At 44.5% G+C, this 21,574-nt stretch overlaps 1 protein-coding gene across 1 annotated transcript in view; it reads left to right on the top strand.

Annotated features, from left to right (window-relative positions):
* Positions 1–21,574, top strand: part of HHAT (hedgehog acyltransferase) — a 364,679-nt gene that overhangs the window by 183,016 nt on the left and 160,089 nt on the right. Inside the window, exon 9 of the mRNA XM_082666689.1 lies at positions 19,052–19,087. Coding sequence (XP_082522815.1) covers positions 19,052–19,087 — 36 coding nt within the window. The remainder of the gene's footprint in view (positions 1–19,051; positions 19,088–21,574) is intronic.

Here is a 21,574-nt window from a genome sequence, read left to right as displayed (position 1 = left end):
GAGTTCTAACACATGCCAAACACCCAATAAACATTCACTCTTATGCTGATTGCTACCTAAGGCAACTTCATGTGCCCAAAGCACAGCGAAGCCCAAACAAACCGAAAAGGTAGAGTTCGGAGCAGAGAAAGGTTTATTACAGGGCCGTGCAAGGACACAGGTGGCTCATGCCCCCCAAGGAAACCCAGCTCCCCGAAGGGGTTCAGCAAAGCATTTTTAAAGGCCAGGTGGATGGGGGTGGGTCGCAGGGTATGTGATCAGCTGTGCACAATTCTCTGATTGGTTGATGGTGAGGTAACAGGGCCATGTCACAGGGGTTAACATTTTCAGTCCTTAGGCTCCAGGAGGCCTGAGGGCTGTGTGCTCATGGTCATCAGGCAGTTAACATCTTACATTTGTTGGGGTTTTCACGTCTGTACAACAGCTCAGGAAATGTGCATCAGATACTGTTATCTAGGTACTTCAGAGAGGAGTGAAAGCAGAGGAGATGAGGGGAGGGGGCTGTCCCTGGAAGGACCCATAGGGTCCTGCTTGGTTACATGATTATTGATATTTTGTTGTCATTTTGCCTCTGCCCCTCAGTCGTATCAACTGTTTGCAATACCTTCCCCACCTCCATTCACCTAATGGGACATATTTCCTCTGGTCTCTATTTCTATAAGCCGATTCCTTTGATTGGAATGTCACCACACACACACACACACACACACACACACACACACACATGCATGCACACACGCACTCTTACACATCTATGTACATCCTCTCCATTCACCTGCTACATCCTCTGGCTAACTCTTCAACCTCCAAAGCTCAACTCAGTCAAGTCTCCTTTCCTCTGATTGGCCTACCCACGTGTCATTGTCTGCATCTTCTAGGCTCCCATTGCTCCAGTTCTTGCTTTAATCCTACCACTTATCACATGATAGAATGACGGCCTATTCACGTGTAGGTCTTTCCTCACTGCTTTTATACTTGTGAAAGAGGGATTATATCTTGGTCATTTCTGTATACTCACTATCTATGCACTGTGTGCTTGTGCTCTTGGAGAGACAGCAGAGAGTGGTGGCTGGAAGCAAGATCTTAGTTCCCTGGCCAGCAATTGAAACTGGGTATCCTGGGTGAAAAATCAGGAATGCTAACCGCTCATCCACCAGGGGCTAGGGGCTAGAGGCTAGAGGCAAAGTTGCCCTGGATCTTGCCCCATTTGAAAAATGAATTTCTCGAGGAGGCAAAGACTGTAAAAACAGGTACAAAGTTTATTATTAGAGACACAGCACAACACGTGGGAGAGCACACAGAGAAACAGTTTGTTTATTTAAGACAGAGGCAAGGCAGAAATACACACTGGGAGAGAAAGGGTGTGTGCATCCTCCCTAATGAGGAGTAGGGCAGTAAAGAGGTAGTTAAATCATTTATATAGGGCAGTTCTTCCGGGTCTTTGTTTACTTTTGGCCAGTTCTTACTTCTTTTCCCACACCTGACCTGTCCTAGGACCCTCCCCCATATGTGTGCACATCTTTTTGCGAAGATGGAGTCCAGCGCAGAGGCCTATGGGGAGGTTGACACCACCTATAATGGGGTGGCGCCCCCTCCCTTTTTGACCCCCGTGGAACTTTTCTGCACATTTGTAGTTGGGGAGGTCTCCTTAACCTCAGGAGTGGGCATCTTATCTCTTTACTCCAGCAGAGCTCAGCTCCTCCCATTAACTTTGTCCTTGGAGTGTCCAGGGAAAACAAAGCTCCACTTTTACTCTACTTGACAGACACCAGCTGTTGGATATGCTAAGTTTGAAACTTCTTTTAGACATCCGACTAGATAAGTTTAAAAAACACAGGGAGATGTGTGGGTCTGGAGGATAAGAGGGAGGTCTGGGTCAGAAATACCAATTTGGGAGTTTTGGGCATACAGATAGCATTTAAAATTTGGATCTAGGATGGCGGGACTGCCAAAACAATGAATATATGGGGACGAGAAGAGGACCGAGGACCAGTGAGCCAAGGCTCTCTGACTTGACAGGTTGGAGGTCGGCAAAGGCATCTGAGAAGGAACAGCCAGTGAGTTGTGAGGTAAACCAGCAGAGTGTGAAATGAAGGACAGGGGAGATATTTATATGATAGATTACAAACAATATCAATATACATCATATGTAACAGTTAAGATGAATATGTAATAAATATTCATATAAATATATCTTTATATAAATACAAATAGATTAGAAAGTATATGTAATGGATTACATCTGGGGGAATAACCAGGAATCAGAACACCTGGGTGTTGGGCTCAGTTCTCCTGTTCTTAGTATTTTGACTCTAGACAATTTAAATAGCTATTTTGAGCAACGTTTTTTTACTCATCTGGAAAGTGGGGATTTTAATCCTGGTTTTACTGTCAGAGTTATTGTGAGAATCAGTTGAAATAATTGATATAGATATGGTTTGGTAGCACGCACTCCCTCTCTCATATCTATATTCTCTGTCTCTATCCATATACACACATGTATATATGCATGTATACTTATATGTGAATATATGCATTTATGGGATTCCAGATATTTGGTATATTATTAATGTCTCATGAATCACAAAGATTTATGACCTATTAGTGGGTCATAATCATTTTCGTGGGTTGCAGACAGCGGTTTGAAAAATAGAATAGAAAGCATCACTGTGAATTGCTCAGAGTAAAGGTAAGTCAGATTACTTGAAAGTCTCTGTTTCAGTTATATACCTGTAGTAGTTACCTCTTCCTATGTAACAAATCACCCCAAAACTTAGCAGTTTAAAACAACAAGCATTTATTATTTCTGAGGGTCCGTGGCTGCCAAGCTGGATGGTTTGACTCAGGTTGAAGACAAGCTACCCTCCAGGACTGTGGTCATCGGGAGACTTGACTGGGCTGGAGGAACCACTTGCAACCACTCTTGTGCCCATTGGCTGGAGGCTCAGCTCCTGGTCATGTGCGTCTTTCCTTAGGGCTACTCATGACATCGTAGCTGGCTTCCCCCAGGGTACATGAGCTGAGAGAGAGAGCAAGAGAGCATCTCCAAGACAGAAGCCACAGTCTTGTTTATAACCTCCTCTCATCACTTCTGCCATGATTCTCTTCTATTCCGTTAGTCACACAGACCAATCCTGGCACAGTGGGGAGTGTACAAGGCTGTGATGCCAGGAGGCAAGGGCCGTTGAGGACAACATTGGAGCCTGGCTACCACAACCTCCCTAGATATTTGTGAATACTGGGTTGAGATATAAACTACATTTCTTAATGTGGGTCATGTGAAAAAATGTTTAAGAAACACTGCTCTTCGATGTCTCATACTGTGTGCCATTGGACAGAGGTGTACATTAGCTGGCAGAAGCCCATTTAAGAAGCTCCGCTCTTTTATACCCATGGTTAGTTACCGGTGACTTTCAGATCATGAATATGAACACCAGTGATTTTTACAATGAAACAATACAACTGAAGTCTTAAATGGGCTGTGTGGGTCTGTTTATCCTTAAATAAAATGAGCCTGTGCTTGTGTCCTTTCCTAGTCCCCCATCTGATTTCTGTAGTGCTGCATCACTTACCCATCTGGTCATCTGCCAACACATCTGCTGTTTGTGGGTTCTCACTTCAAATCTGTGGCCATATTTTATGCCAACTGTGTGACTTGTTTCATGTATCTTGTGGAATATGATATCTGGGTTTGTGATAGTAATTATACTTTCTGCTTTTTTTTTTTTTTTCTGTTTGCTTATTGGCCTGTGGGTGTAGTCTGAGTAATGAGCTTGTGGGAAATTTTACCTGTAGATAAAGGGGTTTACCTGTAGATAAAGATGTAGGTTTATAATTAAACTTTTATGTTTTGTGAAGAAGGCTTATTACATACATAATAATGTACCCTATTTAAAGGACTCTTATAGAATATTTATAGCTGTGACTTTTAATATAGCTTAATATACCCTGCTGTGAAAAGCAAACCTGTTTTAGCTTTCCTAGCCGATTTTTTAAAAAACGCTAAGTGACTGAAAAAGAACAAATGATCTTTGAAGCACTAAGAGACTCTAAGCAGGCTAGGAAGTCTCTAGTTAAACAGTTAAGAGACCAGTGGAAAGCACAACACTAAGTAAAAAATTATGGCCATTGGCTTTGTTTTTTTGTTTTTTTTTTGCGGTAACACGGGCCTCTCACTGTTGTGGCCTCTCCCGGTGCGGAGCACAGGCTCCGGACGCGCAGGCCCAGCGGCCATGGCTCACAGGCCCAGCCGCTCCGCAGCATGTGGGATCCTCCCGGACCGGGGCACGAACCCGTGTCCCCTCCATCGGCAGGCGGACTCTCAACCACTGCGCCACCAGGGAAGCCCTCCTGGCCCTTGGCTTTTAACATAAAACTGTGGGAGTTTCAAAATGGAGTAATTTCTTAGGGGTAAAAGGAGTGCTACCAATTGATTGGAAAGCAGCTGTTTTACAAGAAGCCTTGTGGTTTGCTGTTTACTGTTTGTGCTTCAAAATGCTCATACTGCTTCTCAGCCCTGCAACCATAGGTTTTTTCTGACTTGTTGAGATCTTGTGACTGAGGGCTTTTCTCCATCACAAGTTGCAGGGGAGGATCAGAGGAGGACTGTTATTCTCAGCAGGCTCCCAGGGACAGAGGCCCATTTGGTTCTCAAAGAGGAGCTCTCCTAGCAATCTGGGCTTACTGTATTTTTTATTTGTGTATTAGTTACCTCCCTAACCAGTAAACTCTTACAAGGAGAGACTGCCCTCAGCACCTGCCAGTAACTGGCCCAGGGCAGGGAATAGACACATATTTGTTGAAGGGAGGAAGAAAATTCTTTATTCTGTTGAATGGGTTTATGTTTAGAAGAACAAGGTTTGTGGTACAATATGCATATGATGCTACTTTTTCTCAGTGTTTCTATTAAGTGTAGTAAAATTTAATTTTCCCTGAAATATGTGAACTTTAAAATGTTGAAGACTATTTACAATATCATTTTTCTTTCTTGAAGTGAGATCTTTTTTTCCTTTGAAGCCTATCTCATTTTCGGTAACATTCAATGGGAGAAGGGCTTAATTTTCATAACGCAGACGTGGCCCACTGACAGTGTGAGTGAGCAGGTCGAGGACTGCTGAGCTAGAGAACTGAAGGTCTCTTGAGGTTCAAAGCTGTGTACATCCCTGAAGGCCAGAGTCCTTGTAGACCAGGCAGCATCATCCGTCAGCTGTATGAGATGCCTTCCTCTCTATCCATGTTACTGAACCAAACTTGGGTACTCTCCCCCCATGCGCAGTAAAGCCAATCTACTGACATTGGGTTGTGGTGAAGGAAAGTGCAGCGCGTATTGTAAGGCGCCAGACAAGGAGTCCTGGAAAGCTAATGCTCGAAAAGACCAAACTCCGCGATGGGTTTCAGCAAAGCATTTTTAAAGGCAAGGTGAGGGAGGGTATTTCTAGGTCATGTGATCAACTCGTGTCCAATTCTCTGATTGGTTGATGGTTAGGTAACAGGGTGGTGTCACAGGGGTTAACATTATCCATCTTTAGGCTCTAGTAGGCCTGGAGACTATGTGCTCATGGTCATCAAGTAGTTAACTTCATTTGGTGGGGTTTTTCTGCATCTGTAAAATAACCCAGGAAATGTGCATCAGATACTGTTATCTAGGTACTTCAGAGAGGAGCGAAAGCAGAGGATACGAGGGGAGGGCTGTCCCTGGAAGGCCCCGTAGGGTCCTGCTTGGTTACATCCAGAACACGGAACAAAGGACCACTAATGAGGCTGACGTAGGCTTGGCCCACTGACCTGGCTTTGGCATTATAACTATGAAAATCAAAAGCAAATGTCTGCATGATGGTTTGTGAAAAGTCAAGAGATTTTGTGTGTATTAGCTCTCTGCCTTGCTGTCTCTTGAGTTTTCCTCGCTGGCTGTGCTGGGCTGATCAGTCCCATGCAGTATGTCCTGTCTGGTTTGCGTAAGACCATCTGTGTCATGCTGCTTTAAGCCTCAGGTCTTGCACCGTGATACAGCCCTGCAAAGTTCCATCCTCATTTGTGCCCCTCTGCTCCCTGCTCCCCATTCCCTATACCTGTATCTGCTTTATTGCAATGTGAGTTATTTTCCCTTTGACAAAGGTTGCTTTGTAACCTCTTCTATTTTTTTCTTCTGAATTTCTATAAAGAGAATTTGATAGAAAGTTACAGAAGGAAAGATAGTCATATTCACCTTGATTAGCTGGAGCCATCTAGGTAAAAGAGATGCCTAAGGAGAGACTAAGAAATTTTGCTAGTAATTAGCATAGCAGAGGCCGCAAAGACTTGGAGACCCATTGTTTTAAAACCCTGGAACTCTGCTTACATCTTGGACAGTCAAGTAGGGAATAAATAGCAAAGGGGCATTCTTATCAAGGCTCCCATATATAATTAGTATGAAAATAAAACTGAAGAGGGAAAGGGTACAAATTAGTGAGAATTGACACTAATATCAAATTTATTTATAAAATGTATTATCAAGTATCATTGTTATATATAATGATATATATAATATATATATTTCATTTTTTTTGAAATTCCAATTATGATAATGAATCTTTTGTTTCAGTATAAAAAAAGAGGAAGAACCTGTGTCCCTCACCCCAGTTAAACATACTTGAGTCTTATTTCTGTCTTTTCAAACCTGTTGGCCTTAGATTATTAATAGTGGCAGAACCAAATGTTTGACTGTCCCAAGGAGTGAAACTGGATCATTGATGATCATGTGATGCAATTCTTCAGACCATAATGAACAGCTTCATGAGGCACATGGCATGAGGGATCACTCATGGTAATGTTGTATGCACGAGAGAAATGCTGTATGGTGGAACAGGATTTTAATCAGATGACTGATTGTAAATATACATGTACAGGGAAGACTTTTCAACTTTTAAGACTGTGTTAACATTTGCTCTGTGTTGAATTCCTGTATTTTGGTGGCATTTGGGGGATAAGTATTGACTTGTTTAATTGCCTAGTTCCCAATCCCAACCTTCTGAGGCCTGACCTACTTTGTCGAGGTTCCTGAAACACTGAGTATCTTGGGTCCAGTTTACTTTATAAACAGAAGCTGAGGCCCATGTCTCTATATATCTTCCCTGATGGGGGAATGAAAGGCGAAGATCAGATGTTCTCATTTTCTATTTGGAGATAATTCGGTAGTCAGGTTGTCAAGGGCAACCTGGGCACAAAGATCAGCAGGGCCGTATCAGCAATTCCATGGGGGTATGTTTTCTCTCCTTTTATCTTGTTGCTTCTGGTTACCTTCTGGGCATCATCACTGCAAGTGCTGCTTGGGAGAGAGAAGAGTACATCTATCACCATCTCCTATGTCTCTGGAGCCAGCTCTCCTCCTACTCAGCAATATTTTAGATTCCAGCCCATAGTGATGTTCTGTGGGGGTCCTAGTAACTGGCTTCCAGGGGGAGGAGCCTAAGCACCATGGAATTGACATGCTGCCTAGATGGCACTTCCCACCCCAGATGGGCCAACTTCTATTTATCCTACAAACCCCAGCTAGAACATTACCTCCTCTGGGAAGCCCTTACTGAATGCCTCCCCTGCTGTTATAATGTAAATACCTGTTTCCTGAGCAGCTGGACACTGTGTTTGTTTTTTGGGGGGGTCTTTTGGTTTGTTTGATTTTTTTTTTTTTTTTTTTGTGGTACGTGGGCCTCTCACTGTTGTGGCCTCTCCCATTGCGGAGCACAGGCTCCGGACGCGCAGGCTCAGCAGCCATGACTCACGGGACCAGCCGCTCCGCGGCATGTGGGATCCTCCCGGACCGGGGCACGAACCCGTGTCCCCTGCCTCGGCACGCGGACTCTCAACCACTGCGCCACCAGGGAAGCCCAGTTTGTTTGATTTTTTACAAGACCCTGTCCATCCCATCAGTAGGTGCTTTAATTTTATTAATGTGAGGGGACCCCCCTCTACCATAGTCCTACCTCAGCAATTAATATCCCCTATTACTATGTTTCAGGCGTCCAAACCCAGTGTATTCTTCTTAAGAATAAAAAAAAAAATCTTTCCTAGTCCAGAAATTACAAACACAATCTTTTGATAAGCATATCTCATTTGATTTATAATATATGTCACTTTAAAAGCCCTGAATTTTTTTTTCCCGTCTTGCCCCTAGGTTTTTCTGACCATTTTCTTTCTTTCTTTTTTTAGATTCCATATATATGTGTTAGCATACGGTATTTGTTTTTCTCTTTCTGACTTACTTCACTCTGTATGACAGTCTCTAGGTCCATCCACCTCACTACAAATATCTCAGTTTCGTTCCTTTTTATGGCCGAGTAATATTCAATTGTATATATGTGCCACATCTTCTTTATCCATTCATCTGTTGATGGGCACTTACGTTGCTTCCATGTCCTAAAGCCCTGAATTTTTAATGAGGAGATCTGAATTCAAGTTGAAGTTGGGTTCCTTATTAACTATATGATTGTAGGCAAATCATTTAACCTTCATTCATGCATTTATTCATTCATTCACGTATTTATTGAGCCTATGGGCCAGTCCCTGTTAGGCACCCTGCATTGGCTTCCTTAGCTAGCAAATGGGCATAATATACGCGCCCTAATTTTCCTTACAGTTTGTTAAGAACGTCTGTGACAGTGCTTTGTAAATGTAAAGCTCTATTGAGACATTATTATGATTTTAATGGACAAGGACTTGTGCATTAGGAATAGAATAGAACAAAGAAGCAGAGAATTGCTTCTTTAGTAGAATTTGTTGTAGCCACACCAGAAAAGTGTTATCGACATATCAAAGTGCAACATCTGGGGTGGATCAGCCTTAATTCTTTTTCTTTTCTTCCTTGCTATCTCTACATTTGAAATATAATCCTGAGAACAAGAATCCCATTGGCTTAGCCTCGGTGCCTTTCCTATCCTCCTCAGGAAGGCAGAAACAGGAACTGACTGTCTCGCTAGAACTGGACACAGTGGGTGAGAGGGAGGTCCCCAGAAGGATGTCAGACTTCCCCCAAAATAAACAAGCAAGCAAACAGAAGCAGCAAATGTCTACCACGTAACTCTTATCCATTTTTCTCTCAACGGATGACTTTGTCTCATACTCTGTTAAAAGACCTCCCTCTACTAATTCTGCTGGCTTCTGCACCCATCCCTTGGCACAATGGAAAATTTCCCCCTAGATGAACAAAAAAAAACACCTCTCATCCTTCTGAAGCTACGACCCTCCCTTCTCCCCTTTAGGACCACACTGTATACCCAACCTGGGAGTTATTTATACCCACTGTCCCTGCTTCCTCTCCTTCCCATTCACTTCACTCTGGCCTGGCTTCCATTTCAGCCACTCAGGGAGACTGCACTGGTCCAAGCTGCCAGTGGCCTTTCATGTTGGCCAGTATGTCTAGTGGATAGTTTTACATGAAGAAATGAAAAGCAAGATGAACTTAGATCACCATGCACAAAAGTTAACTTCAGATAGCTTAGCGACTTAAATATAAGAGCAAAACTTAAAGCTTTTAGAAGAAAACATAGGAGAAATATCTTCAAGACTGTGGGTTAGGCAAAGATGTCTTAGCCATGACACTGAAAGCATGATCCATAAAAGAAAAGTTGATAAGTTGGACATTTAAAAATTCAAAATTTTTACACTTCAAAAGACAATTTTAAGAAAATAAAAAGACAAGCTACAGACTGCGAGAATATATTTCAAGTCACACATTGGATAAAGGACCTGTTTCTAGAATGTACACAAGCGTAGGAACTTAGCTTTCTTGTTCACTGGTGTATTCTAAGCATCTATTGCAGTGCATGACATTTGGAAGGGGCTCCATAAATATTTGTGGGATAAATGAATGAATATAAGTAGCACTAGTGCAGTTTGGAGAAGAGTTTTTAGGAACATAATACTGAGGAGTAGAGAAAATAATCTCGAACATTTGTAGAATGCACTTGTACCCACTACATTTATTCCTTTTTGGCACTGTAGGTATCATCATCTCCATGCCACAGTGAAGGAAACTGAGACATGCAAGGATGATTTATTTTTTTTTGCCTGAGATCAAATACTATGAAGTGGGAGAGCCAGAGAGCAGACCTTGAATTTCTAATTCTACATAAGGAAACATGGGATGTGGTTTCCACTGTAGTTTAGGATAGCTCTTCACTCCCGAGCCACTTATGCCTGGCACTGTGCCTTCTCTTCTTGTCTTTCTCCGACAGTATGAGATGTCCAGATCTCTAGGCTTTGGGGTTATTTTCTCAGAATTTGCTCCCTGATAATCTGATGGCAGACACACTTGTCTGATGAAGTGAAGAGCTGTCATGTGAAAACCTGGCACTAGCTTTCATTTCACTATGTTTGTTTTTGAAAATTTGTCCTCCCAGGGCTACAATTCTCATTTTCTACCTTCCCGTCAAACTGTATTTCACCAAACATGTTTTGGCTGCCAACTGGGATCTGACTAGCCTAACTTCACTTTCACTTTTCCCTGTTTTCCCCACATCACTTTCTGTTCGTGACTGTGCAGGCTCTAATCTCAAATTGCTAGGCAGGTTAGATCCAGACTGGACCAGACTGTGGAAAATCATAAGAAAGTGAGGGAATGGCATGCTGCAGACTCTATACACGGACTTTTTACAGGTGGTGATGGAGATGGTGTGACCTGATGTCGGTTATTATATGATGTCAACAGGAAGCCTGTTCTAAGTAACAATATTATGTCCTGAGCATTCTCAGAAAATAAAGACGCTGATTGAGGCCGAGAGGAGGGCGCTATTGTGACACTTTGAATAAATTAGAACTGGGGTCTAGGGGACCTGGACTGTTAAGCCTCAGCTCTGCTGCTCGTTGTGTTTCAAATTATTTCATCTTCCTTATCCTTTCTTTCCTAAACTGCCAAGTGAGGAGGTTAGAGCCGATAAACTTTAAGGTCTTTTTCACTCTTTTAAATTAAGTTAGGTAGCCCAACCAGAACTAATCAGGGCTTCTTGAGTCTGGGTGTAAACTTTATTCTCCTAGTGATTTGATTTCGTTTTGACCTCCAGCCCTCTAAGTCAGTCTTCAAACTTCCCAGGTAGGAATGTGAGAGCTAAACTTTGGCAGCCCACTCGTGGGATAAACAGGTCTGGAGATGAAAAACTGTGAGGATTGTACATTGAAGAAGGCGAGGCAAGGATTGAGAGCTGAATATGGTACCTCACCAAATACTGCCCCACGTGTGTCATGCTAAGTGGCCATAACAACAGTGGTTCTAAACCAGGGGTCCCCAACCCCTGGGCCATAGACCACTACCGGTCTGTGGCCTGTTAGGAACCGGGCCTCAGGGCAGGAGGTGAGCAGCGGGTAAGTGAGTGAAGCTTCATCTGTATTTACAGCCGCTCCCCATCACTCACATCACCGCCTGAGCTCCGCCTCCTGTCAGATCAGCGGCGGCATTAGATTCTCATAGGAGCGTGAACCCTACTGTGAACTGCGCATGCGAGGGATCTAGGTTCCTTATGAGAATCTAATGCCTGATGATCTGAGGGGGAGCTGAGGCGGTGATGCTAGCACTGGGGAACGGCTGCAAATACAGATTATCATCAGCAGAGAGGTTTGACTGCACAGAAACCATAATAAATCAGTTGCTTGCAGACTCATATCAAAACCCTATCAGTGGGCTTCCCTGGTGGCGCAGTGGTTGAGAGTCCGCCTGCTGATGCAGGGGACACGGGTTCGTGCTCCGGTCCGGGAGGATCCCACATGCCGCGGAGCGGCTGGGCCCGTGAGCCATGGCCGCTGGACCTGCGCGTCCGGAGCCTGTGCTCCGCGACGGGAGAGGCCACAACAGTGAGAGGCCCGCATACCGCAAAAACAAAAACAAAACAAAAAAATAAAACCCTGTCAGTGAGTGGCAAGTGACAACAAACTCAGGGCTCCCACTGATTCTGCATTATGGTGAGTTGTGTAATTATTTCATTATATATTACAAGGTAATAACAATAGAAGTAAAGTGCACAGTAAATGTAATGCGCTTGAATCATCCTGAAACCATCCCCCACCCCATCCCCGGTCCGTGGAAAAATTGTCTTCCACAAAACCGGTCCCTGGTGCCAAAAAGGTTGGGGACCGCTGTTCTAAACCATACCTCACTGATTATATGAGATTTGCAGCTTCTGGCCACAGTTCATTGCTTTTTTTTTTTTTTTTTTTTTTAAACTCTAGCTCCCAACCAGCCAAGATCAGCCTGAGAGAGAGGACCAGGACCCCAAAAGGCAGGCAGCCTGGCAGAGCAGAACAGATCCTGGATCTAACTGTGGGCTCTGGTCTGAGTTCTGCCATGGACATGCTGTGTTGGCCTGACCCTTCCTTTTCTCAGAGGGGGTTCTCTGTGCTCTGTGAGTAACTGTAAGTGCACACCACTCTGGCAGGTGGTACGACCCTAATTTTGATGCACTGTGAGGCCCCAACAGGAACAGCAGTCAGAATTGTAATAAATAAACCGTCAGGGTTGCAATGGAAGCATTAGCCCAGGCACAGTCTACTAATTTGCTCACGGTTATCGGACACGAGCTACTGCTATGGAAGTGAGGCTTCATACTTAGAGATGCTTCCTGAAAGTGACTGAAACAGGGAGTCGGAAGCCTGAGGCTAGGTGGCAGCTTTAAGTTCATCCATTCTGGTTTTCTGTCTGATGGTTCAGTCTCCTCTAAACACCCTTTTAACCCATGCTTGAACTCGTCTTGTGATGGGAAATTCACTGCCTTGTTAGGATACTGCAGCTTGTTCCAAATTTCCCTCTCCTCTGTCGAACTGTTGCTGCTATCAGGTGATGTTCAGACAACAAAAATGTCCACGTCACACATGCACGCAGAAGATTTCCCATCTTTATTTTCCTTAAGGAACCGGGAATAATATGCACAGGACCGCTGCTTCTTATGTCTCCTCATAAGGATATCTTGGTTTACTGTGAGCTGGTAGCCGTGAGAGATTCCTTTCTTAAAAGGTGATCAGAATAATGGTGCTATAGTTTGGTAGGTATCTTATTTCAGGAGCGAAGCCCCATTTCTATCTGTGGGTATTAATGTTATGTATTTACATATAGTAGTGGATGTGTTAAATGATTACGTTTGAGCATCTGCTATCTGCAGTGTACTATGCTAAGTGCCAGAGCAGGCGGGGGCGTCGGTGCCTTCTGACAGCACATCAGTCACACGTTGATTTGTTACCCATCTGGGTTCTTGGACTCTTTAATCAATAGAAATTGATAAGAGGCCAGACGAGAAATTCAGGCAAGACTTTATTGGGACTCCTGCTGCAGCACGAGGGGGTGAACACAAGTAACAGGTTCCCTTGCTCGCGCCTGAGGAGGAGCCAGCTGGTCCCTTAAATGGGGTTAGGGTTGGGGCGGACCGGTGGGTTGGGCTGGAGGAGTGGCTTGGGTGACCCCTTGTGGTGCTCTGTGAGTGTGTTGGGGGGAGGGGATGGTGCGCAGTGCCCTGCTTTTGCTCCATGCATCTCAGAAGTGGCCGTTGGGTTTTGGCCTTTTTGTATCTTGTTCATAATTTGCCCCAGCTGTGTGCATGCATGCATTTATTTTTAGTCCCTTATAGTTTCTTTGTATTCTGTTGCTCAAGGAGACGTTTGTCCAGGTACAAGCGTTGCAGCAAAGAGTCCCGGGTCCCAGGTCCCAACCTGTCTCAGATTCACCCAATAGATACTTACTGAGAATCTACTTGGTGACTGCCTTTGGTTCTTGCCCTTAAGGAGTTTGCAGTTCACCGAGGGAGACAGTGTTTGATATCGATGGCACTGTATTGAATTATTATTGACTTTCCCACCTCTTTACTAGGCTCTGCTCTCCTTGAAGCTGGGGGGTTATGTGCCATGCATTACTGAATCCCCACCACCTGGCACATTGTAGGCACAAGGTAAATATTTGTTAAATGGGTCAGTAGCTAAATGCATGAAGGGAAAAACACAGACTTTGGCATCTGGTGCTCTGAGCTAGGTCTTGACTCAGCAATTTGCCAGCTAGGTGGCTGGGGATAAGGCCATGCAGCGTTATGAAACAGGGGCCTATTTTGCAGGGTGGTTGCGAGGATTAAAAGAAAGAATACACAGATTGCCTAGCAGTGCCTGGCATACAAATCTAAAATCAAAAATAGTATTCTCTTCCTACTCTAGCTCCCTTAAGGCACCTTTTCCATCTATCCAGGAAAACCAAGGAGAACATATTTCTAGAGTTCACTGGTTTGCTTGTGTTTTGAAATTAAAGACAAAGCCCCACAGGTGAGACCCCACCCCGAACCCTTTGGAAGGAGCCCAAATCAGCTTTTCCATTGTATAGAGGAAACCCAGGGTGCCACTTGAGGAAGATGAAGTTCTGGAGATGGATGGTGGCGATAGTTTTACAACAATGTGAATGTTAATGCCACTGAACTATACACTTAAAAATGGTTAAAATGGTAAATTTTATGTGATGTATACTTCACCACAATACATTAATACAACAAAAAAAGAAAAAAATATTGCTATGACTTATAGCTCTCCCAACAGGTGGGCCATTTTTAAGTGTAAGTAATCACCAGGCCATTCTCATTCCCTTAATCTGCATGTGGGTAACCAAGCGTTATTGAGGTGGTAATTCCCTAAGAAGCCAAGACTTTGAGGCTGCTTGGTTTGAAATTGAGTGATAAGAGGCACTCGCACCTATTTTGCAGGTTATGTTTCCCTTTATTTGCTCCACCCTGCATGAGTCTGTCAACAAGTCTTTTTGACTCCACACAAAATCCTGTTGGAATCCGTCCCTGTCTCTCCTCTCTTGTTTCCAGTATTTCCATCTGGGGGCTGAGCCCCCATCATCTCTCACCTGGACTGCAATGGCTGTTTAAGTGGTCTCCCTGCCCTCCGGCTTCTCTTACCATCCATTCTCTTCAGGACACCCAGAGTGTTCTTTTTAATATGCAAACCAAAGCATACCACAGCTCTACCGCTGGAAGAATGAAATTTAAATAAAGGAAAAAATACCACTCCTCTGTTCCTATCAATGTTAAATTAAAACCCAAACTCCTTATCATGCATGCACAGTCCTTTCAGATCTGGTCCCTGCCCCCCTCTCCCAACCTCTGCTGTCCCCGGCTCCCCTCGCTCACCATTCTCCAGTCACGCTGGCCTTCTTTCTCCATCTCTCACCTGCCCCATTCCTTCCCAACCTGGGCCCTTTCTCTGGATGTCCTACTGCCTGGAACACTAGATCCTCTGATCTTTGCATAGCTGGCTCTTTCTGACCATACAGATCTCAACCCAAATGTCACCACCTCAGAGAGGCCTTCCCAGAGTGCCTGTGTGGCCTGTCCCTCTGTGCTGTCACTGTGTGTGCATTCTCTGCCCTCTGACCTTATCTTCTGTATATACGTGCTTATTTGTTGTTCACCTCTTCCACCTAGAATGTGAGTGCCATGAGAAGTAGGTGCCTTGTTATGTTACCCTCCACTGCATCCTTAGGGCTAGACCAATGCCTGGCCCATAGAAGGCCCAGATGGAATATCTATCGAATGAATGAATACCAGATGAATTAATGCCGTAAAGGAGTAAGATATGTTTACCTATGAAATAGTTCTGTTTTTGTCCTCTTACATTTTTCCTGTCACGTTTTCTGATGCAAATCCCCATCCCACCCTCACCTCGACCATCTCCATTCTACTTGTTTCCAGGTAATTGTTAACCCTTTATAGCAGGGGTCCCCAATCCCTGGGCCTCGGGCCAGTAGCAGCCCACGGCCTGTTAGGAGCCTGGCTGCACAGCAGGAGGTGAGCGGCTGGGGAGCGAGCGAAGCTTCGCCAGCCACTCCCCATCGCTCCCCATCGCTCGCATTACCGCCTGAACCGTTCTGCCCCCCCACCTGCCCCCCGGTCTGTGGGAAAATTGTCTTCCTCGAAACTGATCCTTGGTGCCAAAAAGGTCGGGGACCCCTTCTTTATACTGTTCTCTTGACAGCTTGCCTGTCACAAGGATGCTGAAAGTCCTCCGCTTGTCCCTGCCTCAAATTCCATCCGCCACCAGTCACACGTGTATGAGAGGAAACAGTCTGAAACACAACCTGTGTCACAGCCCCTCACTTCTGTACATTTCTACCCTGACTTCTAGGGCCGCCATAGCTGCAGGTGAAGCTGGGTGTGCACTGGTGTGTATTGGTGTGCCGGTATGAGATGCTGGTCAGGAGCAGGGCAGGCAGGGTGAGGCTCCCCGTGACCCCAGCCCTCACCCCTGCGCTCAGCTTCAAGGCTCTTTGTGGGACACTGATCCTCCGGCTCGCCTGCCTGTGCCCTGAGCTTGGTGCTCGCCCCTCAGAGTTCCAGCCCCGCTGCCCCCTTCTCCAGGGCTCAGGCCCTGCCTGTGCCCTGGATTAAATGGCCTCCCTTTCTGGGCTGCATTGTAAGACAACTTATGTCCTTCTTTTTATTTATTTATTTATTTTTGCGGTACGCGGGCCTCTCACTGTTGTGGCCTCTCCCGTTGCGGAGCACAGGCTCCGGACGCGCAGGCTCAGCGGCCATGGCTCACGGGCCCAGCCGCTCCGCGGCATGTGGGATCTTCCCAGACCGGGGCACGAACCCGTGTCCCCTGCATCGGCAGGCGGACTCCCAACCACTGTGCCACCAGGGAAGCCCCATATGTCCTTCTTTTTAATGTGTCTTGCTTCTCCTGCTGAGTTATCAGGAATGGGGCTGCCATTAAAACAACTCTTAAAAACTGGAGGAAAGGAGACTACTGTTTATTGAGTACACGTGGTGGACCAAGCGCTGTGCTAAGCCCCGTATCTCTATTTTCTCACTTAATTCTCATAACCTCCCTACGAGTAAGGGGTCTCCATTTTTCCCAGTGGGGAAGCTGGAGCCCAGAGAATCGACACAGCTTTCCAGAGCCTGGCTGACTCTAAGACCCGAGGAGGTAGGTGGCGCCTGCAGAGACCGTGGGCTTGCCCGGAGCAGGGGGAAGCAGAGGTCAGGTGGAGGTGGAAAGGGAGTGCTGATTTAAAATCAACAGCCATTTTCAATTAGTAATAATGAGGGGCAGTGAGAGCCTGTACTTTTAGTGGGAGGAGCACATAATTCGTGGCTGTCAGGGCTCAGTTTGACTCCCAGCTCTGTCCTCTCCTAGCTGTGAGCTCTGTGCCAGTTACTTAGCCTCTGCACTCTAGTTCCTTCACCGGTAAATGGGGATGCCAGTACCTACCTCGCCGGCAACCAGGTACGTGCGTGAGTACTGAACAGAGTAGTTGCCACCTTCTAGGTGCTAAATGAATAACAATTTCTATGTATATTATTAGGTTTTTCATTATTGCTTCAGGGTCTTCTTCCCCTACCGCACCTCTACACTGAGGGTCTCTGTGATTCCTTTCATGTCTGTTTCATCCTCTGATTCCTGTAACAGAGTCTGTTGCTGGTGTAATTGAAAAGACTGAAATCTTTGTTTTAATCCATACATACTTCTACTGCCCATATTGCTGTTCTGGCAAACGTACAATTGCTGTCTGTCATATGAAGGTTTTACTTATGTAGCTGAGCAATGTAGCCTTGGTTTTGGTCGAGAGGAGGGATCACTTCTGTTTCTTTTTTTTTAAAATCTGTGTTAAATATGAGTATAGGAATTGACCTTATCCAGGTCAATGTAAAATCAGCTGAAACAAATCAGCTACCCCTGCAGGTATATCTCCCTCTAGAGCTCTCCTCAGAGGCTTATGAGTAGATGGAATTTACGCACAATACCTTGACTTTGAGTTTCCCTGAATTATATAACTATTTCAGGTAAGTGATATAATAAATGAGGGACCTCGTATTTTGGCTTTGTTTCTTTATTCTCACCTACCCTGTGTCTATAATCTATAAACAGATGCTTGAGCGCATGAAAGAATCTTGTCATTTAAAGGTATCCCACAAGGAATCTTAATATCTATAATCATCTGCTATATGTCAGGCACGGTGGGGTGCCAAGTAGGCTGAGATGTTCCAGGGAAGGGCTAGGGTGGACCCGAATGCTAGGGACAGTCAGGGCCTGCCTGGGCAGTTGGACCCCACTCTAGGGGGAATTTCTGAGTCCACTGCTCACTGTCTGTAGGGACAGAAGTCCCTCGGGCTTGCCCCAGGCTGCTTGCTAACTGGGGGGGCCAGTCCAGTGGGTGGCACATAACCACCACCATCCAGGTGTTAGGAGTAGTGATTATACCTGGTGGGCGGCACCATCATGACTCGGGCCAGACCCAAAGGTGAGAGAAGGACACTGGCTAAGCGGGCAGAGGTTTAGGGGGAACAAGCGTGCTCGTTAGGGCAACCAAGGCAGTCCCACTCATATGGACTGAGCCAGTCTGGTGGTGTCAGAGGGAGGCTGTGACTGAAGGGGTCCACTACCGCCCAGGGCTTTCTGGATGCTGGTGTGACGCCCAAGCACAATACAGGCTCACCAGCGAGTGCGTGGAACTGCCTTCTCCCTTCCCTGCTAGAGCGGACCTGGATATGGGGGGGTCGTTCTCTCCTGCGAAAAGCTCCAGGGACTATGGCCGGGAGGAGATGGAAGAACAGAGCTGACCTTCCCCCACCCCTCTTCTTCCCTCTGGCCAGTGTGGATTCATGCTTTTAAATCATAATTTCATTTATTTTTGAGTAACTGAACATCAGAGACAACTAGTGCTATAAAATGACTCCCCTTTTGGAACAGTGGTGAAGTTCACTTTTCTGGCTTCTGTTTCGAGAGAGAGAGAGAGAGAGAGAGAGTTTAGGCTTGCTGAGATACTTTTGCTCTCATGAAGCAGCGGTTCTGCATCAGAATCATCTGGCGGGCTTGTTAAAGCTAATTACTGGGCCTCATCCCCAGGATTTCTGAATCAGTGTGTGAGGGTGGGGACTGAGAATTTGACCAGGGAATGCTGCTGTGGTTGCTCCAGGGGTCATGCTTCGAGAACCACTGTCATGGAGTAATCCATGTATTCACCATGTTCCAAATGTGAATGATATATTTTTGGTCAAGTCCACCACTGCTGTGAATATCTTCTATTGATATGCTTGTCTTTGTCTCCCTTCAACAGGTATTTTGACGTTGGACTGCATGATTTCTTAGTTAGGTAAGCCAATCGTTTTTATTTTAGGTATCATTGGAATAGCGTGTCTATTATGGAATACTGAGATGAAAATAAAATCCTTGTGAGATATCTTGATAAATAATGGCAACCATATATTTGACAAGAAAATACCACTAGCTCTGTTTTTTGTGCCTCCCAGAATCACACAAGAATATCCTTTTTAAACAATCAAAGGAATTTATTTTTAAAGGGATTTGTATCTGAAATGATAGTTACCCAACTATTGGGCTACTGGAAAAACAAATAGAATAGTGAAGAGAGGACTTTCCTGGTGGCTCAGTGGTTAAGAATCCGCCTGCCAATGCAGGGGACATGGGTTCGATCCCTGGTCTGGGAAGATCCCACATGCCGCGGGTAACCCCTGCTCGCCGCAACTAGAGAAAGCCCGTGTGCAGCAATGAAGACCCAATGCTGCCAAAAATAAATAATAAAGTAAATAAATAAATTTATAAAAAAAAGAATAGTGAAGAGAGCCAGCTTGCATTCATACATTAAACAACCCTCTTGACCAATTTTCCCTCCGTTGAATTTAAGCTTTTTAAACTGAATCTACTACTTGTTTCACAATCATGAAGATACAGTCTTGTTCATAATTGAAAGAGATCACAGACGGCACTTTATATCCTAGTATATTGGTGATTTTTACCAGCGTTGGCTTATGGGGCATATTAATTCCAAATAGCTATTAAATCAAACAGAGGTTAAATGGAAATATACCAGAAGATTAACAGTGTTGGTAATAATATGCACAATATTTTTCCTGTTATAAACTTTATTGTACTTTTTAGATTTTTTATTGAGCATGTATTCATTATTCTAATAATGGTGGAAAATGGTCATTGAAAATACCTATCAAAAATATATGTGGGGAGCAATAATGGTGGCTGAGGGACTATAAGCTAAGATCACAAGGAAACCAGAAATCATGTAGAGTGATTTACTTTCTGCAAATATGTAGCTCTAAATGCTAATTAATTCTGAGTCCACTAATAAACAGTATTGTAAATCACATGTGATTTCTGGGTAGATGTTATAGTAGTTCAGTCCTCCACAATGCACGGCCATCTCCCTGTGGTTAAGATGCTGTCTGAGGGGACATGTACATCTTGGGCATCACCTTGATCCTAAACCAGCAGCATTTCCTCTGTGACAGATGGCATATGGCGGTGTTCCGAGCAAAGCCATACATACCTTGTCCTTTCTCTAGGTCTTTATGCAAGGCTGCGCTTGGAAATCTCCTTGGCCGACCCCAGACCCAAGGAATCTGGATTATCCTGGCTTTCTCCAGGATATGACACACACAGGCGGTGTGTAAACAGTTACCCTTGACACATCAAGGGTAAATGTATTTTAGTTAGGAGGGTTAAAGGGCCAGTGGTCATGGGAAAGGCAGGCATGAGAATTCTATATCTAAACCGATAAGAAAAACTGTCTGGGTGTACTTCAGGGAGTTGTTTGGATTTTTTGAGTTAATGTCTTTGGTACTTTGTATTACTCCTGTGCTACTGTTCACATAATTACTGTGGTAGCTGCAAGTTTGTACTTTTCTTACTTTCTCTAGTAACTTTCTTGAGGGCAGGGAACACGCCTCAATCATCTTTCCATAATTAAACTGTATGGAATCAACCTTCAGCAAACATTTGTGTATGGGAATGTAAATTGATACAGCCACTATGGAAAACAGTATGGAGTTTCCTTAAAAAAAAAAAAAAAGAACTACCATACGACCCAGCAATCCCACTATTGGGCATATACCCTGAGAAAACCATAATTCAAAAAGAGTCATGTACCATAATGTTCATTGCAGCACTATTTACAATAGCCAGGATATGGAAGCAACCTAAGTGTCCATCAACAGATGAATGGGTAAAGAAGATGTGGCACATATATACAATGGAATATTACTCAGCCATAAAAAGGAACGAAATTGAGTTATTTGTAGTGAGGTGGATGGACCTAGAGTCTGTCATACAGAGTGGAGTAAGTCGGAAAGAGAAAAAGAAATACTGTATACTAACACATATATATGGAATCTAAAAAACAAAAGGTCATGAAGAACCTAGGGGCAGGATGGGAATAAAGACACAGACCTACTAGAGAATGGACTTGAGGACATGGGGAGGGGGAAGGGTAAGCTGGGAGAAAGTGAGAGAGTGGCATGGACATATATACACTACCAAATGTAAAATAGATAGCTAGTGGGAAGCAGCTGCATGGCACAGGGAGATCAGCTCAGTGCTTTGTGACCACCTAGAGAGGTGGGATAGGGAGTGTGGGAGGGAGACGCAAGAGGGAGGAGATATGGGAATATATGTATATGTATAGCTGACTCACTTTGTTATAAAGCAGAAACTAACACACCATTGAAAAGCAATTATACTCCAATAAAGATGTTAAAAAACACAAAAAAACCCAACCAAACAAAGAAAAAAACAAACATTTGTGTAGAAGTGACTGAATGAGTAAATG

This window comes from Grampus griseus, assembly GCF_964374135.1.
Source record: "Grampus griseus genome assembly, chromosome: 1".
NCBI classification, from domain to species: Eukaryota; Metazoa; Chordata; class Mammalia; order Artiodactyla; family Delphinidae; genus Grampus; species Grampus griseus.
Note: the sequence above shows the minus strand (reverse complement) of the source record. Positions and strands in the feature narration are given on the sequence as shown.